Below are 23,915 nucleotides of genomic sequence, written 5' to 3'. Positions count from 1 at the left end.
TGCAGATGATGAGACCAAGTCACAGCCTTCTCAGTTCCACAGGTGTCAAACCTATGTCAAGTTCCTGCTCAAAACAACACCCTTCTGCTTTGTGGACACGGCAGGAGCAGGGAAGCTGTCCTTCGAACGAATACTTGCAAATTCCAGACTTTCAGACATTACTCATTACAGAGTACACACTTTCAGTGCAGGGACTGTCCTGACCTGCACTGGCTGGCACTCAGCTCATTGTCAGCACTTAGCCTATAAGGATAAATAATGATGCGATTTTCAAAGTTGCAGAAAGAAACCTGAGCTTCCCATTTCTGTTACATCTGTAAAAACGTGGGAATCCAGATCTCTGAGCTGGCTTTGCAAATCTCAGCATAAAATATAAGTGGTGCCTGAAAAAGGCAGGCAGGCAGGCAGGGAGAACTAGTGCAAAAGGTTATGCTTTCACTCAAAGTTAACAAAATGATTTCCAGAAATTTCCCTCAGTCTTAGATAACCATAAGTCCTTCCTGTTTCTAAAGTAGCTTTTACATCGTCATCATCAAAAGAAAATCTCAGCGATCGTGTGGCGCCGGGCCACCAGTGGTCCAATCCATGCTGAGATAAACAATGCTGTCTATGCTGTATGAGGTGAAGGTAGAAGGATGCTTCTCTTGAACAGCTCAGCTATGGTCACTGAAAGCACTCTGCTTCAGAAGTCACACAGGACCAATATGTATTCTGTGGTGGGGAACAAGAGAAGCCAGATACACTCCAGTAAAGAGGTTATTCAAGTCAGCCAACTCTTATGTACTGTGTGCTTTAATGTTACAATGTGTTTGAAGAACTAAGCCCAAGGGAATCATTTGTAATACAGGATATATTTACCTGATTTCGATATATTTACCTGATTTCAAAGTGGGAAGGTTATATGACTTAGCAGAGGCCACGTAAGTCAGCAGCAGAATGAGGAAGATTCCCTGTAGCCTGTCTTACCCATGCAGGTATTCCTGCCCTTAAAATTTAGTGTGAAAATGATGAAGTCAACAAAAGTTTGGTGTAAGTAAAGATTACAGGATTTGGTCTACCCTGAAGTCTCATATCCTTTCCATTGGCTCCAGTGAATCTCACCAGAGCTCATAAGCCTGGTGGTACAACCTTCATGAAAAGACACTGAAACCTTTTCATTTAGATGTTTTTCTATAACTGACACTCTTGGGCTATGACAACTAATCTCTAGGAGGCAATGAAAGGCTTACCAGAAAATTTGGTTGAGGAAGTATAAGATTTATCTCTACCAACTCAAAGGGCTAAGTACTTAAGGCTATAGCAGAACAGTCCTTAGAGAGCAGAATTTGTGGGTCCCTAGAATTTTCTTCTTCCTAATGACTCTCTGTGCTTCCTGCATGCTATAAAAACCATCCCTTTTTGCATTTCAGCATCTCTATTTCCTTTGATCTGTACACATTTCTCATTGATGCTAATAGAGAATGACACTGATGGGGAATATTTTTGCAACAAGGGGGGCATAGAATTGTTATTCTGGCTAAAGCAAAAGTAATATGACTTAAGTAGAGTTTTTAAAAGGCTTTACTCAAGGCTATGCAATTGAACATGATACTAGGCTTTCTCTCTTTTTTCTTTTTTTAATTTTCATTGAGATTATGTCCATATTTTATCCAGGTTATTGTATTCTTGTAAAATTATACTGCAACCCACTCTAGCACGTTAACAACAAAAGAAATTCTCTAGCTTATTATAAACATCTTTCAAGAAACCAGAAGCACATGTCCTCTGGAAATAATTTTGCTGGTATTTAGGTTATTACAAAAAATTTCCCAAAACACTGGAATTATTTTGTAATGTTCCCTTATACTCTAGCTTGTTTGCTTAGGTTTTCTAGAATATTCTCCTGGTGTCCTGGTGTGGTACCTTCCTTGGGTTGCACAGGGAAGCTGCAGAAGTCGTCCAGAAACTCAGCAATTTGAGTCTGTCTTTGCAGTGATGATTACCTAGTAACTATGTGCCATCAATGAAAAAAGACCTAGTGCAGACACCAGCTGTGCGATAATTACAGTTGGAAAGAAAAAATTCTTTTATCCTGCAGAGATTTGGCAGGATGACAATAGTATTTTTTTGCCCCAAAGCAGACTGAAAATTTAAAATCTGAGAAATTTTTGAGAATTTAAAAATGGGGAGGCAAGTATGGTGAAAATCAGTAAAATGTTTCATTTAGATGAATTTGATATGTCTTTTTCTCTGTAATTATTACCATTTTGTATCTTTGTTGAAACTTCTTTTACTTCAACTACTTTAAGTTCCTCACTGAAAAATCATTTAAAAGCAGAAAAAAATGATATTTTTCTTTTTTCTGAGAATACTAAAACATAGGGGTTTAACCAACTGTGTTACAAAGGGAGGCAAGAGGAACAGAAATGGGAAACAGCTCTGGGGAATGTCCTGCTCAGCTTCTGAATGTGCCTTATAGATCGACTTGGGTTTAGTTTATTTTGCCCTTTAAAGTATTGCTACGTGAGTTTGCGTCTCAAAAATGCTTTAGATAATATTTGTCGGATTACTTTTTGACTTAAATCTAACTCACGTCCATAGATCGTATGTTTTCTGCAGGCTACGATGTCTCTCTAGGTGCACTCTGAGGTGAAATATGGAAGGGAAAAGAGCAGAGCCAGACTCAAGTCCGACAGCAAGGCATTAAAACCAAGTCTGCTGATTGCACGCAGCGTGCGGATCCTCAGTCACGCTAGGGAAAACAAAGCTGACTTCATTGTTTGAAAAGGCTTTATTCCTGCTCACCTCCAAATAGTTTGAACCTTGACTGGGGTTGCATAGCAGGAAGGGAAGAGCAAAGAGCTATTTGTGGCCCACATCTTTGGATTTATTCCAGAAAGAAAAAGCATCTGGAAACAGATTTACCTCCAGTTCAGCATGTGTTGATGTGCTTTATCGACCTGCAGGAAGAGTCTGAGTGGTTTAACTGATGAGACCTTTTCCTCGGCGGGCTGAAGACTAACTGATTTCTGATGGAGCCGCGTGCCTGGGCACAGTGATTAATGCAGTGTGCGTGGCAAAGGGTGGCTGTCATCCCCTGGTGCCAAGTGCTCTCATCTGCGTCTTTGTACTCTCAGCATAGCTTTGGCCTGACACAATTACCTACATGGATATAAGGTTTTTTTCATGGACTTTTAAAACTCTACCTCTTCCTCTGCTGAAACCTGACCTGTATGAGCAGAGCCTGGCCAAGGTGCAATCCCTGCAGGACCAGCAGAGGAGAGGTGAGCTCCATATCCAAGCAGCAGTATCGCCTAAGATTTTAGCTGAGATGTTCTGAAGTCAGCTGGCATTATGCCCAGGTATCCTGGGTTGTACGCTGACCATGCTTAAGAGGGCAGAGGTTATTTACTGGCAATTGGTGGGAAGGTTCCCAATTCTAACCCTCATCTGAAAGTGAAGCCATCACAGAGGTGTTCGGGTTATTCACGTGGCCTAACTAGGCACCCAACTTCACCTAAGTTAGGGAGTTAGTCACTCTGGGTTCTCTCTATTGCCAGAGAAGGGAGAAAGGATCCCCAAAAGGCAACTCAGAGCATCTAGTCTGAATTAGGAGCATCAGGCTCCTACTCTAACTCATCTCTCATTCTACTGACTATATAGGGAACTTAGCAGTCCAGCCTCTTCATATAGGCGGCTGAAAATAGTTGGTATAAAACTCTGTGTCTATTACCCCTGGATGTCTTGTCCAGGTATTGCTTTGTTACTAAAGCAAAGAAACATGTCTTCATCTATTTGACTTGTCTGGCGAATATCTGCAGGGTTTTTTTCATACAGAAATTCATACCCAACAGAAACTGGCATATTCTTTCTTTTCCTTAGTATGAGCTATATACATACATTTCATTCCTGCAACTTCAGTTATTCCTGACTTACATCACTGTAGGGCAGAAACAGGTCCCCCATTTATGAACTGAAAAGTCTCAAAAGCAGTGTGACCAGTGCGGTCGTGATTCTGTCAGAAACTGGTGTTTTTTCCAAAGCACCAGCTGCCAGAAGCATGTGACAATCAATAGCAGGTTTCTTTTAAGAACAGGCTAAATTTGTAGACACGACGACTGCTAGAAAGCTGGAAAACATAATCTAGTGTAACCTAATGCTCAAAATGAAAAGAGCCAAAACAATTCATCACTTGAAAAAGTAATACTTAGGAAAAAAGGACTTGTATGATTTTTAAGCCAATTTATAGTTTCTGAACCTAGAGTTCTGGCAACATTACAGCAATTGTATTGAGAGAGAAGAATATGGAGAAAATAATGTCATAGAAAATTACTTACCAGGATCAATTTTCTTTGAGGTTTCAAGAGCTTGGGCTTAGGAAAATTATTGGCTATTGGAGCTATGGAAATAAATATTAAAGGATCATTTTGTATTATCATCATTCACTATCATTTTTAGTATATGCATTAGCAATTTATATATTACAGATTAATAGTGGATTAGGAGCAAACACATGTACTTACATCAGAGTTTAACTGTATTTCAAGTAATGTATTTTACAATTAAACATAGGGCTTATGAATTAGAAAAATTCATAAGATTAAAGAATCTGATAAGCAAAACATGCTGTTTGGGTGCAGAAGCCAGAGCAAATACACCTCTTGAGATCTGGTCACTTGTGATCACAGTAAACATGCAGGTCCTTTCCCTCCTCTCTCCCAGTGGCTCAGCACTAGCAGTAGTGTTCAGAATGTATGCCCAAGAGTTTGTGTGACTGACGCTGGAGGCAATTGCAAACCCTCTTTGAAAGTAAGGTTCCCCAAGAGGTTGATCTTTATCTGCTCAGCTTGCTTGACTTCTCAAGTGCACCTGCAATTTTAAGAGTGCAATGTGCTGGCTTCCCTCAGTCTATCCCCAACATGAAATTTCATTTTGCCTAACTTTAATTTTCTCTTTGAGCAGGGTGAATATTGCTCCAGAGGTTCCTCTCTCTTCTCTGATTAGTGGGAGCTGAGACGTCTTGCCTGGACTTGGTGACAAGCTTTTCCATAGCTAAAGCTGCAGGGAGGCGAGAGCCTGGTCCCAGCAGCAGGCTCGGGCCATTTCTCCCCCACCGATGGGAGCGAGCGCAGGTGGCCCCACAGGCACACTCAGTGGCAGAGTGCAGGAGTCCCGACATCTCGTGCTCTGCTTTCCCTCTGTGGTTGTGCTCAGGATTTGAAATATCTCTGCATCTCTCTTTTCATACCTTTTGCTGGGATGGCTGGTGGCTGCTCCACTTTCTCTTTCTTTTTCTTTACCTTCTTGGGCTGTAGAGGGGACATGCTTGTCACACTGGTAACTGTCTCCCCTGAGCTGCAAAGCAGAGACCCATAGGTGAGGGAAAAGTGAAGGCAATGGAGGGAAAGACAGTTTGTCCCAGTGAGTTCATGCAAACACAACACCTTCCACTTGTAAGAGTCCCTGCCCAACAACTTGGATTTTGACCTGACTGAAAAACCTCTTACGGGGGTTGGAAATGCTCTGGGTCTTGCATTTTTTCAACATACAGCCTGGCTGAGAAACTCAGGAGTCTGATCTGTGCCTGATCTGGCACAGAAAACGCAAAGCGTCAGGTTTAAACAAGACTCATTTCATAGCACCTATTCTGTAAAAACATGTAAGACCCCACTGCTGCACCCAGGAGGAGCGTGTACCCCTCTGTTCTCGAGGGCCAGAGGCACAGATGGGTTAGGTGACTTGCGTAAGCTCACACAGAAAGTGTATGGCAAAGCAAAATCTTCGTTGTGGTTTCTGGGCTAAGACTGGCTGAGGGGCCAGCAGGCCAGGAGAGCGTGCAGCACGCCTTCGGACAGCTCACAAACCCACATTTGAAAAAGCTAGCTTTTTAAAAGAGGCTGGTGTGTTCAGTGCATCTAAAATGGAGAAACTGTGCTCCAATCTCTAAACTTGGGCATTCTCCAATACACCCGTGCTGAAGAAGCACTAGTAGGTATGAGGGAAGAGTACAAGCTATACAGTAAACAGACTCCTGTCCAAGAAAGCTTCTGCGTTTGGACTATTGCAGTTTAACATCCTCTAAGTCTGGGTTTTTTACCCTCAGCATCTCCCAAAGTCTGAGGTAGTATATCCTGCTTTGAATACTTAGGGGCTTGGATACGCAGTCAGGTTGCAGCGATTGTCACCATGTGTCAGCTGAGCTGTGGTAACTGACTGTGCAGGTGCTCCTACCTTGCAACTAATGTGAAATAAAATTGTATGGGCTTAGCTGTAATGAAAGAAATCTTAACTTACAGCTGGGGTGGGAGGAGAGTGTATAGCAGTTAGTTATGGTGGTGGAGGTGACTTGGTAAGCAGTTCTTGCTCAGATGCATCTGACCGTGGGCTCGCCCTGGGAAAGATTAACGCAGTATGGTTGTGGGGACTTTCCTGTTCTGTGCTGGTGAGTTACACCACACAATGGGATCCAACCAGGGTCTCCATAGTCATAACACTGACAACACTGAATTCACTGAATTTTAAATCATTTGTCCCAAGTTGCTGTTCCTCTCCAGGTTCTTTCGCATAATGAAACATTCTCTTTATATTAATAGAATAAAATATTCAAACTGGGCCAAAGTCCTAATGAAAGTTAAGATGTCTCTGCTATTGCCCACACAAGAACAACAAAATAACAGACATTATCATTTTACACGGCTGTAAATCCAAATGAATGTCACTACCATTGGTAAAATCACTCTGGATTTACACTTGTGTAGATTACAAAAAGCCTCTGGTTTGCTGATTTTCCTGAGTTCTGTTCCATGTACTCAGTCCAAAACACAGGTTTGCTGCCAAACCTTTTCAAAAGTGTTTAAAAGGTAAAATATTTTCATGATTTATAAATAAACCACATCAATTATGTAAACTAAGGGTTGCATTAAAATAATTTCCAAGTCTGCCTGCACTATTGTGAACCTATCCCACAACAACCATTTGTTTCGATACTAAAATCAAAACATGAAATTGTTTAAAACCAGCAGGAAATGACTGTGCTGCCTAGCTCCGTTGCCCAAACACAGCAAACTGCAAAGAACAAAGAATACCAAAAAGGGAGCGAGAATGATTTTTTAATGTTTTTTGTTTTAATAATCCAAGGTCATTAAGGCAGATGTGTAGCTTAAAGATACTATCATTCTGATACAGCTACTTTAAGCACAATATATGAAAAGGCTTAGTGTCAATTCATTGCATTAGTTATTATTCCTGCTTTGCTATTGAAAAAAGTGAAGCTACAGAGAAATGTATTTGTAGCTTACACTTTTCTTTTAAATGCCAGGGCCATACAGGGTTAACTAATTCTGGCAGATACAATAACCGTACTTGCTGTCTTAGAACTGAGCTCCTCAAACCAAACAAGGAGGCTCAGAAAAGACTCCTTGGCTCCGAAACACTGCCTCTTTGTGAGCTTGTCTTGTTCTATGTCTAAAAGGAAAGTTAATTTTTTATCTCCAGCTCCTCCTCCAGCCTCCTGGCTTCTATTTCAACAGTGTCATATGGTGCATTTCTTGAAGGATCTAATAATTTTTTAGAGAGCAAGAAAAAGACAGGAGTTTGGGGAAAAAACCTGTGGAAGGTGTCTAACAATCATGGCACCAGGACAGCAGTTTCCCTAGAGGTTATGGCTGGCGGCACATACTGTCGCAAGAGCTGGCAAATTACTGCAATTTTGGGCTTTCCTATACTTATTAGAGTCAAGGACGTGGGACTTTTCCTGTGGTTGTATAGGTCAGCTATTCCCTCTTGTCTGCAGGGGGATGACAAAAAATTCACCTGAGTGAACTGGGAGCTGCTTTGACATTTTCCAAATCGGGGAGCTGTGTGAGAAGGTGCCAGGGGAGGACTCGGTACTTGGTTCTGGTTCAGCCTGGCAGAATTTGCTCCTACGCCGTTAGATCGGCACTGTGGAACCAAGGCATGAGACGGACAGCTTTCTGAGGTGAACACTTTTTTCACCTCAAATTATCTGTCTCCAGAAGAGCAGTTACTGAAGGACTGGAGAGTTCAGGCCAAAACAAATAAATAAAAGACAGAAGAAAGAATTCCTATTTTCAAAGCTACACCTCCTGGCGGTTTCTGGATCTGAAAACTGACAAAATGAGCTAATAACAAGGAAGATAATAATAAGGAGGATATTTAAAGAAAAGAAAACCCCAGAAAATAGAAATAGAATTAGGTGGTTTGGAAAATCCAAAATAACTGTACTTTGTATTTAGGTATTTATTTTTAAAATGTGGGAAACAAATGGGTCTTGGTTAACTCACTTTTTTCCTTAATTTGTTATTGGTCAAGTAGCAAACCAAACCCCAAACATTTGCTTTGTTCTACTCAGGAAATCTGGATTTAATTTTCTTTTCTACCAAGGCCATTTCGTGAGACCTGGGGCAAATCACTTAGCCCTTTGTGCTTCAGATTCCAATTAAGTAAAAACATCATTATGATGTCAAGACATGAAATATTTTAAGATGCTTAGGTATTACTGCAGTGGGAGTAGAGACATTTCTTAGACACTGGACTATTAATGTAATTTTGAAACTGGATTCTGCTCTGAGTTTGAAATATCACTAAGGGAGTTGGAGCTGAGCCTGTCTAATCAAGGCTGAGTTTTGCACAGCGTAGTCATTTTGATTGGCAGGAATCTCATGCAAATTAGTTCATCAGTTTGGCCTAATGGATATTTAGACACTGGGTTTTGGGTCTAAATGTGTTGAAGTAAGTTCCAAGACAAGGAATGCACACATGAAGAGAAGTGAGTTCAAAGGAATTAATGGTTTGTGTTTTGAGCAGAGGGGGAAAATAAATGGTACAAAGTATGAAACATCGTAACAAAAATTATGATACTGGTAACACTTTCACGGCTATTTAATTTTAAAGCCTGGAAGTCAATGCACTTCAGACATGTATTTGTGGGATCGGGGCTTTCATTAGCGTATCTTGCCACACTGAAATACATGAAACCTTATTTTTATCCATATAGAGTCATGCATTTCTTTCACTTCCAGAGGCTCCGTTTTACAGTGAAGAAATCATGTGGCCTTGTTTTCCCCCTGCTATTCAGCTCCTAAGTTTAGTGTTTGCAGCAGTATCACTACTACATCATGTATTCCCAGAGAGGCAGATCCTGTATTACGAGTCTTTTTATCTGACTGCCATGCTCCATTCTTTCAGTCATCTTTTTAATCGGGTCTCATTTTTCTCCTCTTACTGTGTTCTCTACCAATCTACTCAGATTTCCTCCCCCTTCTTTTTTTTGTTTTTTGTAATTCCAACTTTGTCCCAGCAGCTAATAAAGAAGGGGAACGAGAAAACATCCAGGGAAAAAATGAAAACTGCTGAGCTGTCTCTGTAAATTTTTGGTGTGGTGCAATGGCTGGTCAGGGTCACAGAACAAAGATCTTTCCATGAATAACATGAAAGTTTCAGTTTGTACTGGCCTCTCCTGAACTCTGTTGCGTTGTTGTGACTTCACTTACATCCGAGTGTCGGTTAGATTGAATAGAGCGATAATCCCATGAGAATGCACTAAAAATTACACTATTTGAGGATCTAGGATATGCTATACTTGGCATTGAAAGATACTATGAGAAATAGTATCTGTGATACCAAGTGGTACTGGATTTAAACTGCAAGGCTAGAAACACATGTTTTATGTCACTGAAAACTGGGAAACAGCTGTAGTTCTGTGTTTTTATGAGGCATCCCTCTTTAATCTTTTTTGCTTGTAAAATACTTCTGTCATCTTTTTTTTACTGCAGTTCCAGCACAATTTATATCTCAAGAAGATCATAGGATGGAAATCAGCTTTATCGCCCCACACAATCAAAAACTTTTGGCAGCCAGTAGTATTTAAAGGGACAGTGATTAATGACTGCAGCAGAAGTAGAATTTTTCCCATCACTTGGAGCCTTCAGCTGGGAACAGACTGTGGGCCTAGAAAATCTGCTTTTGAGCCCCACTCCCTGTTCCTGGGTGCAGGAATCACTAGGTAACATTGTGGTTTGTTTTATGTACGTGGATGGTTTAAGTCATTACCATCTGGTGAGGTGTTGGGAAACCCTAGAAAGCCACACAGGATGAAAGCAGGCTTCTTCAGAAAGCAATTCAGAGCCTCAAGGAGAGGCTTGTTGCTGAAGCACCTGCAGGACCTACAGCTAGATAGCCCAGGTAGATCTCCCTTATCATGCACAGCAGATGTTGGCTTGCAGTCACATTCATGAGTCATGGACCCAGGACTCTTTATCCTCCTGTAGGCATTTTGGAAAACACTACTCATCTTCAGTATACATAGCAAAACAAAGCCAGAACTGGTGCCTTGGGTTATAGTAAAGAGAAGTGTAATCTCCTACCTGTTCTGGGGGCATTTCACCAGGTAATGCTTCACTGTTAAAGAAAAGAAAAAAGAAAGAAAATGTGGCTTCACACCAACACAGTTTATGAGTTACACATGGGCACTGCAAATAGACCTGTGTGCTGAGACTGTGGAGTTGCCAGGTTGTTACACTGGGAGAGCTGCTAATCATCACCATACATTATATTGTGTATTAAAATGTAGTCTGACTCGAAGACATAGCTAGGCTTGGGACAGGGGAATGTATCAAACAACACCAAAAATCTGCTGTGGAAGTGCTGGGCAACACACATTCCAGTGGTCAGCCCAGCCAAAAGACAGCTTGCTAAGGAAAAGAACAGCAGGCCAGTAATTTTACTTTGAAGACTTTTATTTCCCTTGTGGTGCCTCTATTTATTTCCAGAAGCCTGAAATAAACCATTCACCCACAGGAGCCACTGCTGTTCCTAATGTAAGCTAGACTGTGGCCTCAGGCATAAAGGGATTGCCTCCTGGGATCAGATCAGAGGTCCAGTCCAGCCACTATTCTGTCTCTGACAGCTGTGTGTGTGAGCTGTATAAATCCTTCTGCTTTGTATTCCTTTGAATCAGTAGTCCTGAGCAAGGGCAGCTCCCCCCCTGCAGCCTTGTAGGAGCCAGGGTTATTAAGATGCTCTTTTGTGGCTTAGTGGCTTCTGTGCCCTGCCCAAGCTGTGCCGCGTGCGGGGTGCGGAGGCACGCAGGCAGGAGGAGAGGCTCTGGCTCTTCTGGTCAACCCACTGCCAACTTATTTCTCAGAAGGAAAAGAGGGTGCATCCCTGGGCCATGAAGTGCAGTTGAATACATAGACACCCGCCTCCCTTCATGTCCTCTGTTCTTTAAAAGGCCATGAAAACCAGCCAACAGTGCACTTACATGATTATGCCCCTCTCTACAGGAAAGTTTTCATATTTGGTCTTACCTAAATTCTCCCATTTTAAGGAAGCTACACATCTCCTAGGGGGTGCATTTTAGTCCTAAGGAAAGGGGATCTGAGAACACTAGGAACTGGGGCTAACACAGGGCCCACGTCTAAGCCAGCCAAGGCAGTGCTTTCATCTATCCACGGCCTTTTTTCGATGTACAGGAGAACAGTAGGCCAGACCCTTCAAGAGTAAGGGGATGCTCATGTACACTGTTGACATGCTTTTGAGCATCTCTAGGTATGTACATTAAGTATACAGTAAATACTCAGAGCCTTTGAACCAGGGATTAGGAAGAGCAACCACTCGTGTAACAAATGGGCATAGCCTTCTACCAAAACCACAGAGAGGTTGCCAGCCGCAACCATGGCTGCTTCCCACAGCACCCCATAGCTGCCCTGTGCTATAGGCCAGCCCCAGCTCCAGTGCGAATCCGATCAAGCCGAGGGAGCTCCTTTGGTGAGCAACTGGGTTCATCAGTATGTCAGAGCCTCAGGTGAGCCAGGATCTGCTCAGGTTTCACAGACAAACACTCCAGAGGGATCATCTCCAGCTTCACCTACTGCAAATCCCAACTTTTAGTTCAGGTATCAGCTGCTCTTTGCCCCAGGCCGGGATGTTCTCGTACAGGGTTGGGCAGAGTTTTCCCTCTCTCTTCTCCCCGCACTTACTTGGGTGTCTGCCTCCGCTCCCTGGGTGTGGGGGTGGGGTGGGGTTGGATTGGATGGGATTGGGTTGTTGTGGGGTGGGGCAGGGCAGGGCGGGGCAGGGCAGATGATCCTCCTTGTGGCATTAGGGCTGAGGAACTGGGGAGGAAGCTGGAGTGGTGGGAGAGTGGAGGGAGTGGCTGGTGTCTCTGTGACAGGGATTGGGTGACTGGAGAGGTTCAGGGAGAAGCCCTGATGGAAATTTGCCCAGCAAGGTGAGGTAAGGATATAGTTTTGGTTGCCCTGGGCCCCTGACCCCTGACCTTCGCTCAAGGGGAAGAGCAGAGCCAGGTTTCTCTTGAAGTACCTCTGAGGAAGATGATGTGGCAACCATGTCACTGAAGATGGAAGAAGGCTGTGCCTGGAGCCTGCCTGGAGGCTTGGGGGGATGCAGAGGGAGAATTGCTTTGCTGTCCCTGTCTTTTCTCCTTTCCTCAAGAAAGGATTGACTTCATGATTTCACTGCAGGTTCTCTTCGCGTGAATACTAGCATCTGCCTAGTCCAGCCCAGGATGGAGGTACAGAGTGCTGAGGATGGAGAGGAGGTAAGATAACACTTTTTGAGGAGTGATGCCTTATTCTAACAGTCTGAATGAGAGAGCATTGCTGTTGGCTGACAGGATGGATATCTTGCGGTCAGACCCTAACCCCTGGAAGGTGCTTCTGGAGGGGGCAAGAGGAGTGTTGAGGGAGGAGAGGGCTCTTCGTGCCCCATGCCCATATGGCTGAGTGGAAACAGCACCTCCCGGGGAACTGCTGCTCCCTGGGGCAGGGGTTCAGGGCTGAACCTGCTGCCATGGCCCAGAGGCTGTGGGGAGAAAAAGCAATACGGGGCTGGTGGAGACTGTCCCCGTCACTGACACTTCTTCCACTGCTGCTTCAGAAATTTTAATTCCCTGATGCTTGACTGGATGCCGAGCCAATTAATGTGGCTCCAGAAAATACTCTGATCAGGTGGTCGTAGCTGAAAGACTTGCCTGAAAATCTTATCATTGTACACTGAGTGCCTGTCTGCTAAGCTTTATTCTGTTGTATTTCCATTGAATCCATAAGTTTAATGCTGCCAGTGTTTACTGGATAATGTTAAAAATCTAAATAAAAATTTGGTGAAGCCTGCAATTATTCAGATATTAGGGTAGTGAAGAAAGGATTTAGCAGCTCAGAAGAAATTACTTTTTCTCTGTTGTATATGCTTATTCTATATTATTTTTATATTTAACTGGTGTTGGCTCAATGTAAAGAGACCTTTTCTCCAAGCTGCTTGTATACTTACACCAGCATATATCACTAAAACCAGAAGCAAAATCTAGTCCAATGTCTGTTCAAGAAAAACCAGGATACATCAGTGTGTCTAGTGCTTGTGGCTTCAGGGTGACTCACCATGACCAACATACTTAAGTGTGGGTACTCCCTTGGCACAAAACTTTTGTCATCACTTAACAGGGTAGGAAGAATAACATTGATCTTGCTCCTTCCTCTTGGCAAGCAGAGTTGTTGGGCTCAGTTAGAATCAGAGTTGCTCTACTGAGCACACTACCAGGAAGATGGAGCCACAGCCTGAAATGTGCTTGTGGTCAGGCAAGGACTTCTGTATACATCTATTTTTGGCTTACATGTATTCTCCCTCGTGTATCTGAGTCACTCATTCCTTTGTGGTACGTGTGTAGTGCTGAAGAGGCAGCAAAGTTACAATTCTCTCCTGTCATTAACAGGACAAATCACTAACCAAACTCGTTTTGAAATCTTCTGTTCAGAGATGGTCTTTACTCTCTCCTCTAACTTGGTGGCTGCTAAGCGTGCTGGTATTGCATCCTCACAGCTTGTGTGAGGTCTCCAAATAAACCACTCTTAAACCAAAATGAAAGTAGAGCCTGCACTGGCTACTCCACAGGTATGAAACAGCACTTTTGATTACAATAGGGCTGCTTTCATGCAGGTTTAGCCTCTCTGAGAAACACCCTCTGAGGAAGAGAAGAATGAAACAGTAATCCTTGATCTTGAAAGATTATCATGAAAACGCACATCTGAATGACAAAATGATGCTTTGGTTTCAAAGAACGCTATGAAGGAGAGAGTGCTAATAACCCCCATTTTCCCAAGAATATTGACAGCTAGTCAGGAAGGGAGAAGAAAACAGAACAGAAGATGACTGCTTTGAAACCCCTCTAAACTTGTCTGCAGAAATGTCACTCATGCGAAATGTTACCTACATCTGGTCAAAATGCAATTTAATGATACAGCACTTGGTCTTCTTTGAAAGAAGTTCCAACAACCTTCAATTTATGTTTATGCAAAGTTGAAAAATTTTGAAAAGTCCAAAGCAAATTTAAAGCTATTTAAAGGGAGCAAAATGCCTGGCAGAAATGGTCTTTTCTACCAATATTTTTTTGTTTGTTTTTATTAAAATCAGGGCAAAGAGATATTTGTCTTCCCTGCATTTTCTGCATTCTCCTTCTCCCCCTCTCCCCCTTTAGTAAGGGCTTTGCAGTCAGCAAGAATGACATTTCACTCACCTGTGGATCTCCTCTTGTTCAGGAGTGACTGACAGAGAATGACAAGTGTAAAAAGGAGGACGCTGATGATTCCTATTGAACACACAAAGACGGCATACACGTACAAATCTGAAAGCCAAGCACAGATGATGGTCAGTGTTGCAGCTGTATGCTTCATGCTTACAGGATAGAAAAAAGTTATGTCTACAAGATCTAAATAGACCCTGGCCCAAAAGACTTAGGGTATCAGTTCAGAAGTAATTTATCCCTCTTGAAACTTTCATACAGTATCCTGCTCAGTTTAAAATTTGGTTGAAGTCTCCATAAATGCAAATAAGTGTAGTTACGAGGGCTTGCTTTCAGGAGGGAGGAAAGGGCTGGTTTGGGTTTTTTTCTCTTTTCTCTTTTCTCTTTTCCTTTTTTTGGTGGGGCAACCAAAAACCAGAAGGACTTCAGTTGGATTATTTCCCAGTTCAAACAGCTGTACTGGTTTAAAAAAAAAAAGTGGCGGTGGGGGGAGTGCTGAGTGGCTGCAGAAGAAGGAAGAAAGTCTGTGACTGCTGCTTCTGGTGGCAGCACTGGCTTGAAATTTTTGTGGGTTTTTTTTCTTTTAATTTTTCAATCTACTGCCTCAGTCTCCCTTTATGGCTTTTATTCAGGTGCCATAACACATTCCCACTGGAGCTGACAGGAGTTGTACCATGGCAGATCAAGATGGAGTATTTCGTTCAGAAAGAGAAGAAGTCTTTAATGACTTATTTCTGCTTTTACTAGAACTTTAAATAGAGTACTTTAAGGATGCTCTACCCATTAAAATCTTAAAATGTCCTTAGGGAGGTATATTGGCTTCTTTCCTGCTTCACGGAGAGGAAACTAAGCCTCAGAGGTCAAGTGTTCTTGTAGAAAATAGCGTTGCTGGAACTAGACCCCTGACCTGTAGTTCTGTGCTTCGTTCCCCTTACACAGTACAACAATATAGTTTGTAAATTGTGGTTTAAACAGTAAGGCTCCCCACAGAATCCAGGCCAGCCTGCGAGCGAGCACTGCTGCCTGGCAGGCAGTGCAGCAGCGTGGCTGCAGATGCCGTGCTGGTGCTTCACTGGCACTCCAGATTGGGGCAGGAGGAGGAGGAGGGAATCCCAACTGCCTGCAGATTCTGGATTTCAGTCTCCTAGAACAGTTGCTCACTAATCTACACAGAAAATACTGGCTTGCCTTGCAACTCAAGGGAGCTTTAGGCTGCTCTTGCAGCGCAGAGCATGTCTGGTGAGCAGTTTCTAGGGCTAGTGGGAGTGCAGAGTGCTTGGTACTTCTTCACGCAGCACCTTCCTGGGTGAGGGGGTTTATTTGCATTGCGTGATTAGCCAGGCATAGCTTATTTTCCCATTGAACAAACATATGAGAAACTGAAACTGGAGCCTTCTATTCTCTTTTCTCCAGCACCTCTTGTACGCTGTAGGATGCTTTTTCAGGCAAGACCCGAGTTTGCACATGAACTAGCAAAATTGGGCCTGATTGGGGCACTTTAGTTGTACTGTAGCATTGAACTAAAGTAACATCTTGTATACAACCAGTAGCAGTTAGATGTATCTTTACCTTCAAAAAACTTCCAAGCTTCGTGGTTTTTCTTGAAAGTGGGATCATCAGCAGATTTTGATGAAATCACTGAAAAAAAACCAAAGAAGACATGACAAGAACTGAAAATGTGTGACATAAAATGTTGGGACCTCTTGAAGTAAATGTAGTTCTGCCTTAGAATTCAGTGCACCGAGATCTTGCCTTATCTCACAGGATAATTACCTTTCAATGAAACACTTCAGTTACAAAACAGCGTTATAAAAATGTCTTCCAGCAAATCTCATTTGGCTTGGCACCCCTCACGAGTGCTGTATGGCTTGCGAGACTGCCTCCCTGTTGTCATCTTATTCTGGGATGAAATGTGTGGCTCTTCAATTGAAAGTTAAATGCAGTGAAGTACAGCAAGCGGATAGAAACACACTTTAGAAGAGCCTAGGCCTTAGAATAGGGTGGCCATGTGCTTTAAGGCCTGTAGTAGCATTGTGGGGATTATCTGAGTATCCCAGGGAAAAAGCTGCTATTAATGCTGTATGTCTATGTTCTCAGTTACCCAGAACTTGTACCTCTAGGATTGCAATTTGTGTTTCTGTCCCAAAACAGGCTACTTCTGAGAGAGGAGATGAACAACTTTTGCTCAAGAGAATGGGAATTTATTTTCGCTTGTAGTTATACATTAAGAAGGTTTTTTAACACTGTAGTCTATTTCTAAGTTTTAGAGGTTAAGGAAAAAAAATAATTGGAAGAGCAGTAGCTTTACTGAAGGACACACCTCTGAAGACTTCCTGACAATTGACTTGGAGCCAGCCACATTAGGCACAGATTTTTTTAAAAAACAGGAAAGTCATTCTAGCAATGCTTGGCACTGAAGTAATCTCTGCCAATATGTTTCCCGAGCTTCAGGACTGACTCTGTAGGCCCCTGATTTTGTTCAACTTGCCTTCCTTCCAAAGCTCTTGTGGATGTCCCTTGGCATGTTGAACTGCCCTGCAGTTCCTACAACAGCACCCAAATAACCCATTAAAGTGGGAGCACTGCTCATGAGTTCTTTTTCTTCTTCCTTCCTTCAGAAGTTGGCTTCTATGCCGTGCCTTTTAAAGATACACGGATATGACACCTGCCTATCTGCAAAGAAGCCACCCAGGCATGCATGGACTTTCTGAAGCATGTCCAAATGCTTTAGAAAGTGCATATCTGAGCTGGGAAGCAGAACGCATCTACTTACCCTCAGTGTCCTTGGCTTAGATTAGGAACAGATTAGCCTGAACATCTTAATTAATGTAAACTGCTCTGTCAGTGCTCTATCAATCGTCTTGACTGTTGAGTGCAGAATAGCTTAAATTCTCGGCCAGAGTAATTCCCCTGCCTATGGGTCGGGTTCTTTTTCCTCTGAGAAGGAAGACTGCATGACCACAAGGTGTACCAGCTCACCTTTATATCCTAGAAAAAGGGCCAACCAAATGACTATATCCTAATTCAAGTAAGAGGGAAAACAGCTGCAGATTTTGCACAGAATTGCGCTCTCTGTTTCAGAAAGAGGAGCAGACTACAGAACTCTGGGCAAATGGATGAATGTCAATGTCATAACAGCTGTATAACCTAGTACTAGAATCCAAATGCTCTGACTGCTGGATCACTGTTCAAAACCCGCTCTGCTCTCCTCAGCCAGATTGTTTATGCATGCTGACATTATTTGATGACATCAGATTAGATGATCTCACTTATGGTAATCCATGATTTTTTTTCTGCTAGCAATCATTGCAATGGAATAGGAGTCTGGTGATGTCCCTCAGATTGCCAATGAGGTCTGAACCTCCTTCTTACTGGAAAGGTAATTCATTAAGGAGTGTCCTGTAGGGAATGTGAGGTGTGGGGCTAACTCAGTGGATAGGGAACTGCTTTCAGGACTAATGAAATCTTCTGTTTAGTTGTGATGGGAAGCTCATCCTGAATTTTTTAACAAATCTACTCATTTGTTACATGAAAGTATCACACATGGAGATTTTTGGCAAGTATTTTAGAATACTTTCTCTGAAAAAAAGGGCTTTTGTTCATTTTGGGGAAAAAAAATTCTTGCATTCCTGTATCTTGCAACATTTTTACTGTTAGAAAATGCCACATGCAACTAATATTTAATAGAACTATGGGAAACTCTGACACACATACTTCCTAACAAGACAGATTGTTGTGATCATCTCTACTTGTTTGTGTTGTCCATGCCAGTAGGATTATAGTCGGACATAATTTTCTATGTCCTCCTACATGTAGTTTCTTCTCTTGGATTGTAAACCATTTGCAATGCGTATTGCTCTTCCTAAGAAATGTGCAGTACCTTGCATAGTGGGCTTGAGGGATTACCCAACTGTAAATGATGGTTTGGAGGTGCTGCATATTCTTCTGAGAAGACTACTCACTATTTTGAGTTTTCTGATAGGAAGGCAGTGGGAGAACCATCTTTCTGATGTCTTTTTTTCCTCAAATAAACTGTTTTCTGGTGTATTCTGTACTATAATGAAGATCACTAACTTGGTTTTAGGCTAACACTGACTGCACAAACCCAGGAAAAGAACAGATGCCTTTGATGAGAAGATGGGGGAAGGGGAAAAGGTTCACCTTAGCTTAGAGGGAAGATGTTGCATGGCTGGAGTAGGAGACACTTCTTGGCAACACCAGGACATGGATTTCTCTTGGTTTTACTACCAAGATTTAACAGCAGCCTTTTTATAAATCCTGTTTGATGTCTTGTATTCACTACACCTAAAGGGGCAAACTGCAACAGTTCAAATTTCAGCTGGGTCTTCTGAAAACACTAGGAAGTTGCTTAATTGACAGGTGAGTCTACGAACAGAAGACTGTACGGACTCCATCACCATCAGATGAGGCTCCTTTTCTGAAGAAATATATTCTGTCCCTAAAGGAGAAGCAGATAACTGCCATCATTACACATTGAGGAACTGTAGTCTGTAGCTCAACTGTTTTTCCACATCTCCAATATGTGTATCTGTGTAAATTTGTGTTGCAAGAAAATGCATTTGCAACTTCTTCATGGCCTACACAATTTCACACCTGCAAACTTGCTAGCAAATAACAAAATCTGAATATAAGTTAATAGCAGTAGATACTACAGACCCAGCTGTAATCTGGTAAAGTCTTTTGCTTTGAATAGTACTATGCTTGGTGGCTAACAAAGGCTATGTACTGAACTGTCCCAGATTTTTTCTGCTTCAAGAGCAAGTCAGATTTTGAAAAAGCATAATGACCCTTTTCCATTCCCTCTGGAAATTTCTGTCTTACACAGTGACCTCCTCTTCCTGTGTGAATAAAAAAAGGGACCTAAATGCTATTTCTTCATCCACTTGATGCACAAGGTTGTAAGAAACATGCCTGGTGCCTTAGCATAAAGATACTATTTTGAATTTGGCCATAATTGCAGATACATTAACTGGAACAAAATGTCAGACACGACAGCAACTGTGATTTGTTTGAATACTGTTACCTTATTTGATAAAGCACAAGCAGTACAATTTAAGTATCCAAATGCTTCAGGCAATTTGTATTGCTCCTTTTGCCGCATCCTGGATCTAACTGTAGTATAAGTAAATCCCTTTGCAATAAAAAGTGTAACCGATCATAATATAAAATACAAAATGTGTTTGGAAGAAAATTTCCTTGAAAAGCCCAAGTGTTACCATTGGGGAAATTGGGGACTTTATCACCACTCTGAAAAGAGTTGCCTTCCCTCCCATGTGTAGCAAATCCTGTACACTCACAGTGCGTTAACTGAATGCTAGCTAAGGTGTCCTTTGTTTCCAGTAAAAAGGCTTTTAGCAGTAAAACAGTTGCTATGGCATTTAATGGTAAGTCATTTTTCAGATGTCTTAGTATCTTTAATCTGGATTTAGAATTAGAATAAATACTCTTTCGGGGTGGCCGGGGGGGTGGTGGTGTCTGCCTCAGATGCCCAGGGGGTGTATTGTCGGTGTGTTTAGTCTACAGGTGGGCCTGCCTTCCTCCCCCGTCTCAGGTTTCCTGCTCTGCTTTGGGTTACGTTTGAAGCAGAGAGAAGCAATACAGCTGACCAGAGAATGTGAGAAAGATGAAGTCATGAGTCTCAAATCCCCACCCTGATCATGTATTCATAAATCATATTAAAAATCAGGGGGGGGAAAAATAGTATTTAAGGGCTGGACTGAAAAGTTACACTTTCCTTCTTTGCAATAACTAAATTGAACTGAACCCCACACTTTAGCTAGGAAGAGCAATGAGAAGTTTCTGTGTTACAGTTAGCAATAGCCTGAGCAGCTGTGAAAGATGCAGAGTGGCTTTTTGTGAGGAGGGGTATGACAGGTGGTGTGACAATATTTTATATTGCTTTTTCTTCTGCTGCCATTTATCTGGAACATGTAATTCCCTTTCCAAGCACTCCTGACAAATCCGTATGTTTCACTACAGGCATGTAAGAAATTCCACCATTCAGTGAATGAGAAAACATTCTTTAAAATGCTGACCTGCCCTATGAAATGACATTATCACAGGAAAATCCTAAAAAATTATTCTCCATCTGATTTTCTCTTTTTTTTTTTCTCTTTTTCCCCGCAAGCCTGCTACTTGTTCTGCACTCCTTGGGTACATCTATTGGTCTATTTTGCAAGTCCTTCATGCAAGAAGGATGTTATCCACTCTATCTTTCAGTGTACTACTCTTGCAGACAGCTACCTGGTCTGGTGCAGAAGATTTCAGGGGAAGGGTCAGTATAGTGTAAGCCCCCAGCTGAAACAGTACTTTCCTCCCTCGCTGCTTCTTTCTGTGTCTTGACACCAGACCTGGCCCCCTCTAGCTCCCATCCCTCAAGTTATCCTCAGAATTTCTTCCCCAAAGCACTGGAAGAAGGTGTGGTCTATCTGCTAGGAGACTCCGGGATTGTATGGTGGCCTCCCAACCCTGCTGGTAGGCCTGCAAGCTTCAGCCCTGGCCATCCATTCAAGGTGCTGTTGGAAGTGACACCACCTGGTAGTTACTCTCAGCCTCTCCTCCTCTTCTCCCCCAGCACAGCGATTGAACCACTTGTTCTTTGTAGGCTGAGATGAGAGCCTTGGCTTCCCTTCCCCACACCAGTCGCCAGCTTTCTCCCAAAGGTGAGAGGCTGAGGCAGTTGGGGTGATCAGTCCTCCTGCTTGCCAGTTCCTTCTTGACAGTGGCTGAATCTCTCCTTTCAGCCAAATCTAGAGGGGTGAAGGAGGAAGAGATAGGGAGAGGAGGAGGAGAGCCAGTTCCTAGCCAAGCGCAGGAACAGCAGGGAAGAACGACTGCTGAGCATGGAGCAAGCTAATGCATGAAGTCTGTAGGGCTAAATCACGCATGCAATAAAGTTTCATTTCACATCCCTGTGTGGTTACAAGACTAACCGCTGTGTCTTGGCTCCAGCCGCCCAACATGGGGTCAGTGCTTGCAAAACTTAATGCCCTCCAGAGATTAAGATGGCTGAGTTCAGGAGACGTTGGGCTCTAGTGTTTTCACTCCTCCTCATTCAAAAACAAAAGAGTGAGAACAGCAACAAAAATCAAACAAGAAACTGTTTTTTGAGCTGTGAAGCTAATGAATTCTGTGTCCTGTACCCTAATTTCCCGACCCGTGGACCAAGCAGTCACACTTGATTTTTGGCATTATCTTTAGAGTTGGACCTGTGGGAAATCAACTTTTCTGTTTATAAAACCACAAGCAGGGGGCTAGTTTGCTAGCTAGCGCTAATGGCACAACTGCGGAGCTCAACCACCCCTTCAAAGGCGTCTGTTCTCTAAAAGCCAGTTTCACCCATCTCTGAAAGTGTGGGTGTGGTGGCGTTAGATTTGAGAGAAGGCCTGTTTTCAACTTGGTTCAAAACCCTCACTCGTTGTTGGTCTTTTCTTTATCTGAAGTTCAATACCAGCAGGATGGTCACTGTTTTTCTAGCTCTGCTTTCTGGCTACAAGTGGCATAAACAGAAGTACAGAGTGATACTAGAAATGCTACTTACCAACAGCTGCTAGACTAGAACTAAAAGCAATGAAAACACCAAGAGAGAGGCAAAACATAGATCTAAAATATAATGCTTCTATTTCTGGCTGACCCACTGCATATTTTTCAGAAAATAAGTTAATTTCTCTCTGTTTCTCTGTTTCTGTCACTTTGTATTTAAATAATAATGGCATTTGTTTATTCCCACTAGCAAAGCTGTAGAGACCTGTACCTGAATGTAAAGGAGTTTTAATTACTGCTATTCCAGTAAAAGGCAAACGAAATGGACTATCTTCTACAAATCTACCAATCTGCTCACTTCTTTACATTTTATTATGGCCTGAATAATGTTTAAATTGTAATGTGTAAGTAAAGAGGTTGAGTATTAGGTTTTCTTCTCATATGCACAGATAACACTTAAAAATAACCTAACTTCAAATGTCTTATGGATGAACTTACAAGAAAAGAAAAACAGGGATCGTGGGACAAGAAAAATGATAGAATTGAGATCAGTAGTCTCTCACCTCTTATTTCAGTAGCTGCTGTGCCATTTGACCATGCTGTCCACTTATTCCTGTGTTTGCCAATTTCCTGGACTTTGCATATATAATGTCCTTGATCTGTTTGCTGGAGGCTTAGAATAAGAAATTTGTACATAGTTCCATGTTTCTCTTTAAGAAGATGAAGTCTTTGCTTGTGGGAATGATGAGTATAATTTCCATAATACTGGACAGACCCAAATTTTGTCATTTTGATCATCAGATACTCCTGGGTAGGTGATGCAGCGAAGACCCACCGCACAGCCAGCAAATTGTCTGTCTTTCTCTTCTGAGAAATGTGGCAGTAAAGGGTAGCATTATCTCCCTCGGAGTATCGCACTGTTGGTCCCGGAGAGACTGTCACATTTAAAGCCTCACAAACATCTGCAAAGGAAAGAAAAGATGGTGAGAATCCTCCATACTAACACAACAGCACCATAATCTGTCCCAGCATGTAAGTCCACAGCAGGTAAACTGATGGCATCTGTTCAGCGTGCAGCAATTTAATGAGCTTTTAGAACCTGACATCTTCTGTCTCCCTGTGAATGTTAAGGATGGTATGAGGCCCTCCTTTAGTGAGTCTGCTCTAGTATTCTTGCTGTCGCTACTTAATAAGATAGGGCTGAAGTGGACACCTTGCTGCTGTCATAGACCCAACATCACATAATCTTTCATCAGTCTGAACAAGCATTAATCTAAAACTAGCTTGGAGCAAGAGCCAAGAATGTCTTTTGGAAAGCTGTACCATGACCAGCTCTTCTGATGACTTGCATCCTTCTTAGGATATCCAGGCTAAATTGTTTCAATAGCCAGTTTATGCCCATTTGTTCCTGTGCCAACTTTAAGTTTAAGTAGTGTTTTCTTCGCTAGCACTTGCTTCCTGACTCCATATAGAAAGCAATTATCTGGTGTCTTAGCCTTTGCTTTGTTGAGCTAAAGAAGCCAAGCTCTGTTAGTCTCCTCTAGTAAAGTAGTGTCTCCACTTCCCTATTCACCTCAGTAGCCCTTCTCTGCATTGGCTCCAGTTTAAATTTTGGTTTTGATTGTAATGATTTTAATTTTTTTTAATGTGGGTGACTGGAATTATAGTCAGTGTCTGGAAAGCAGCTCTCCAATGTCCTGTGAAAGAGTCACAGTACTTCCCAGAATTGACTGGGATAAAGCTTGCCTGGTATACCCCAGAATTATGTTGTCCTTTTTCATGATATTTTCACATGTCATTATATGTCAGTTTGTAATTAAATAATATACTTGGGCATTTTCCCTTTTTTGTCATTTGCAGTTCAGTTCCTAGCGTATCA

General features: G+C 42.4%; 1 protein-coding gene across 1 annotated transcript in view; it reads right to left on the bottom strand.

The window, feature by feature from the left end:
* The window catches only part of VSTM4 (V-set and transmembrane domain containing 4), a gene marked incomplete at its 5' end in the record, with an annotated part of 31,277 nt that extends 8,279 nt beyond the window's left edge, over positions 1-22,998 (bottom strand). Inside the window, 6 exons of the mRNA XM_009587277.1 lie at positions 4,317-4,378; positions 5,228-5,334; positions 10,365-10,398; positions 14,528-14,635; positions 16,103-16,171; positions 22,600-22,998. Of these exons, the coding sequence (XP_009585572.1) occupies positions 4,317-4,378; positions 5,228-5,334; positions 10,365-10,398; positions 14,528-14,635; positions 16,103-16,171; positions 22,600-22,998 (779 nt within the window). The remainder of the gene's footprint in view (positions 1-4,316; positions 4,379-5,227; positions 5,335-10,364; positions 10,399-14,527; positions 14,636-16,102; positions 16,172-22,599) is intronic.
* Positions 22,999-23,915: the final 917 nt, after the last annotated feature.

The sequence above is a fragment of the Fulmarus glacialis genome, unplaced genomic scaffold, assembly GCF_000690835.1.
Source record: "Fulmarus glacialis isolate BGI_N327 unplaced genomic scaffold, ASM69083v1 scaffold43811, whole genome shotgun sequence".
NCBI classification, from domain to species: Eukaryota; Metazoa; Chordata; class Aves; order Procellariiformes; family Procellariidae; genus Fulmarus; species Fulmarus glacialis.
This window is presented reverse-complemented; position numbering and strand designations above follow the sequence as displayed.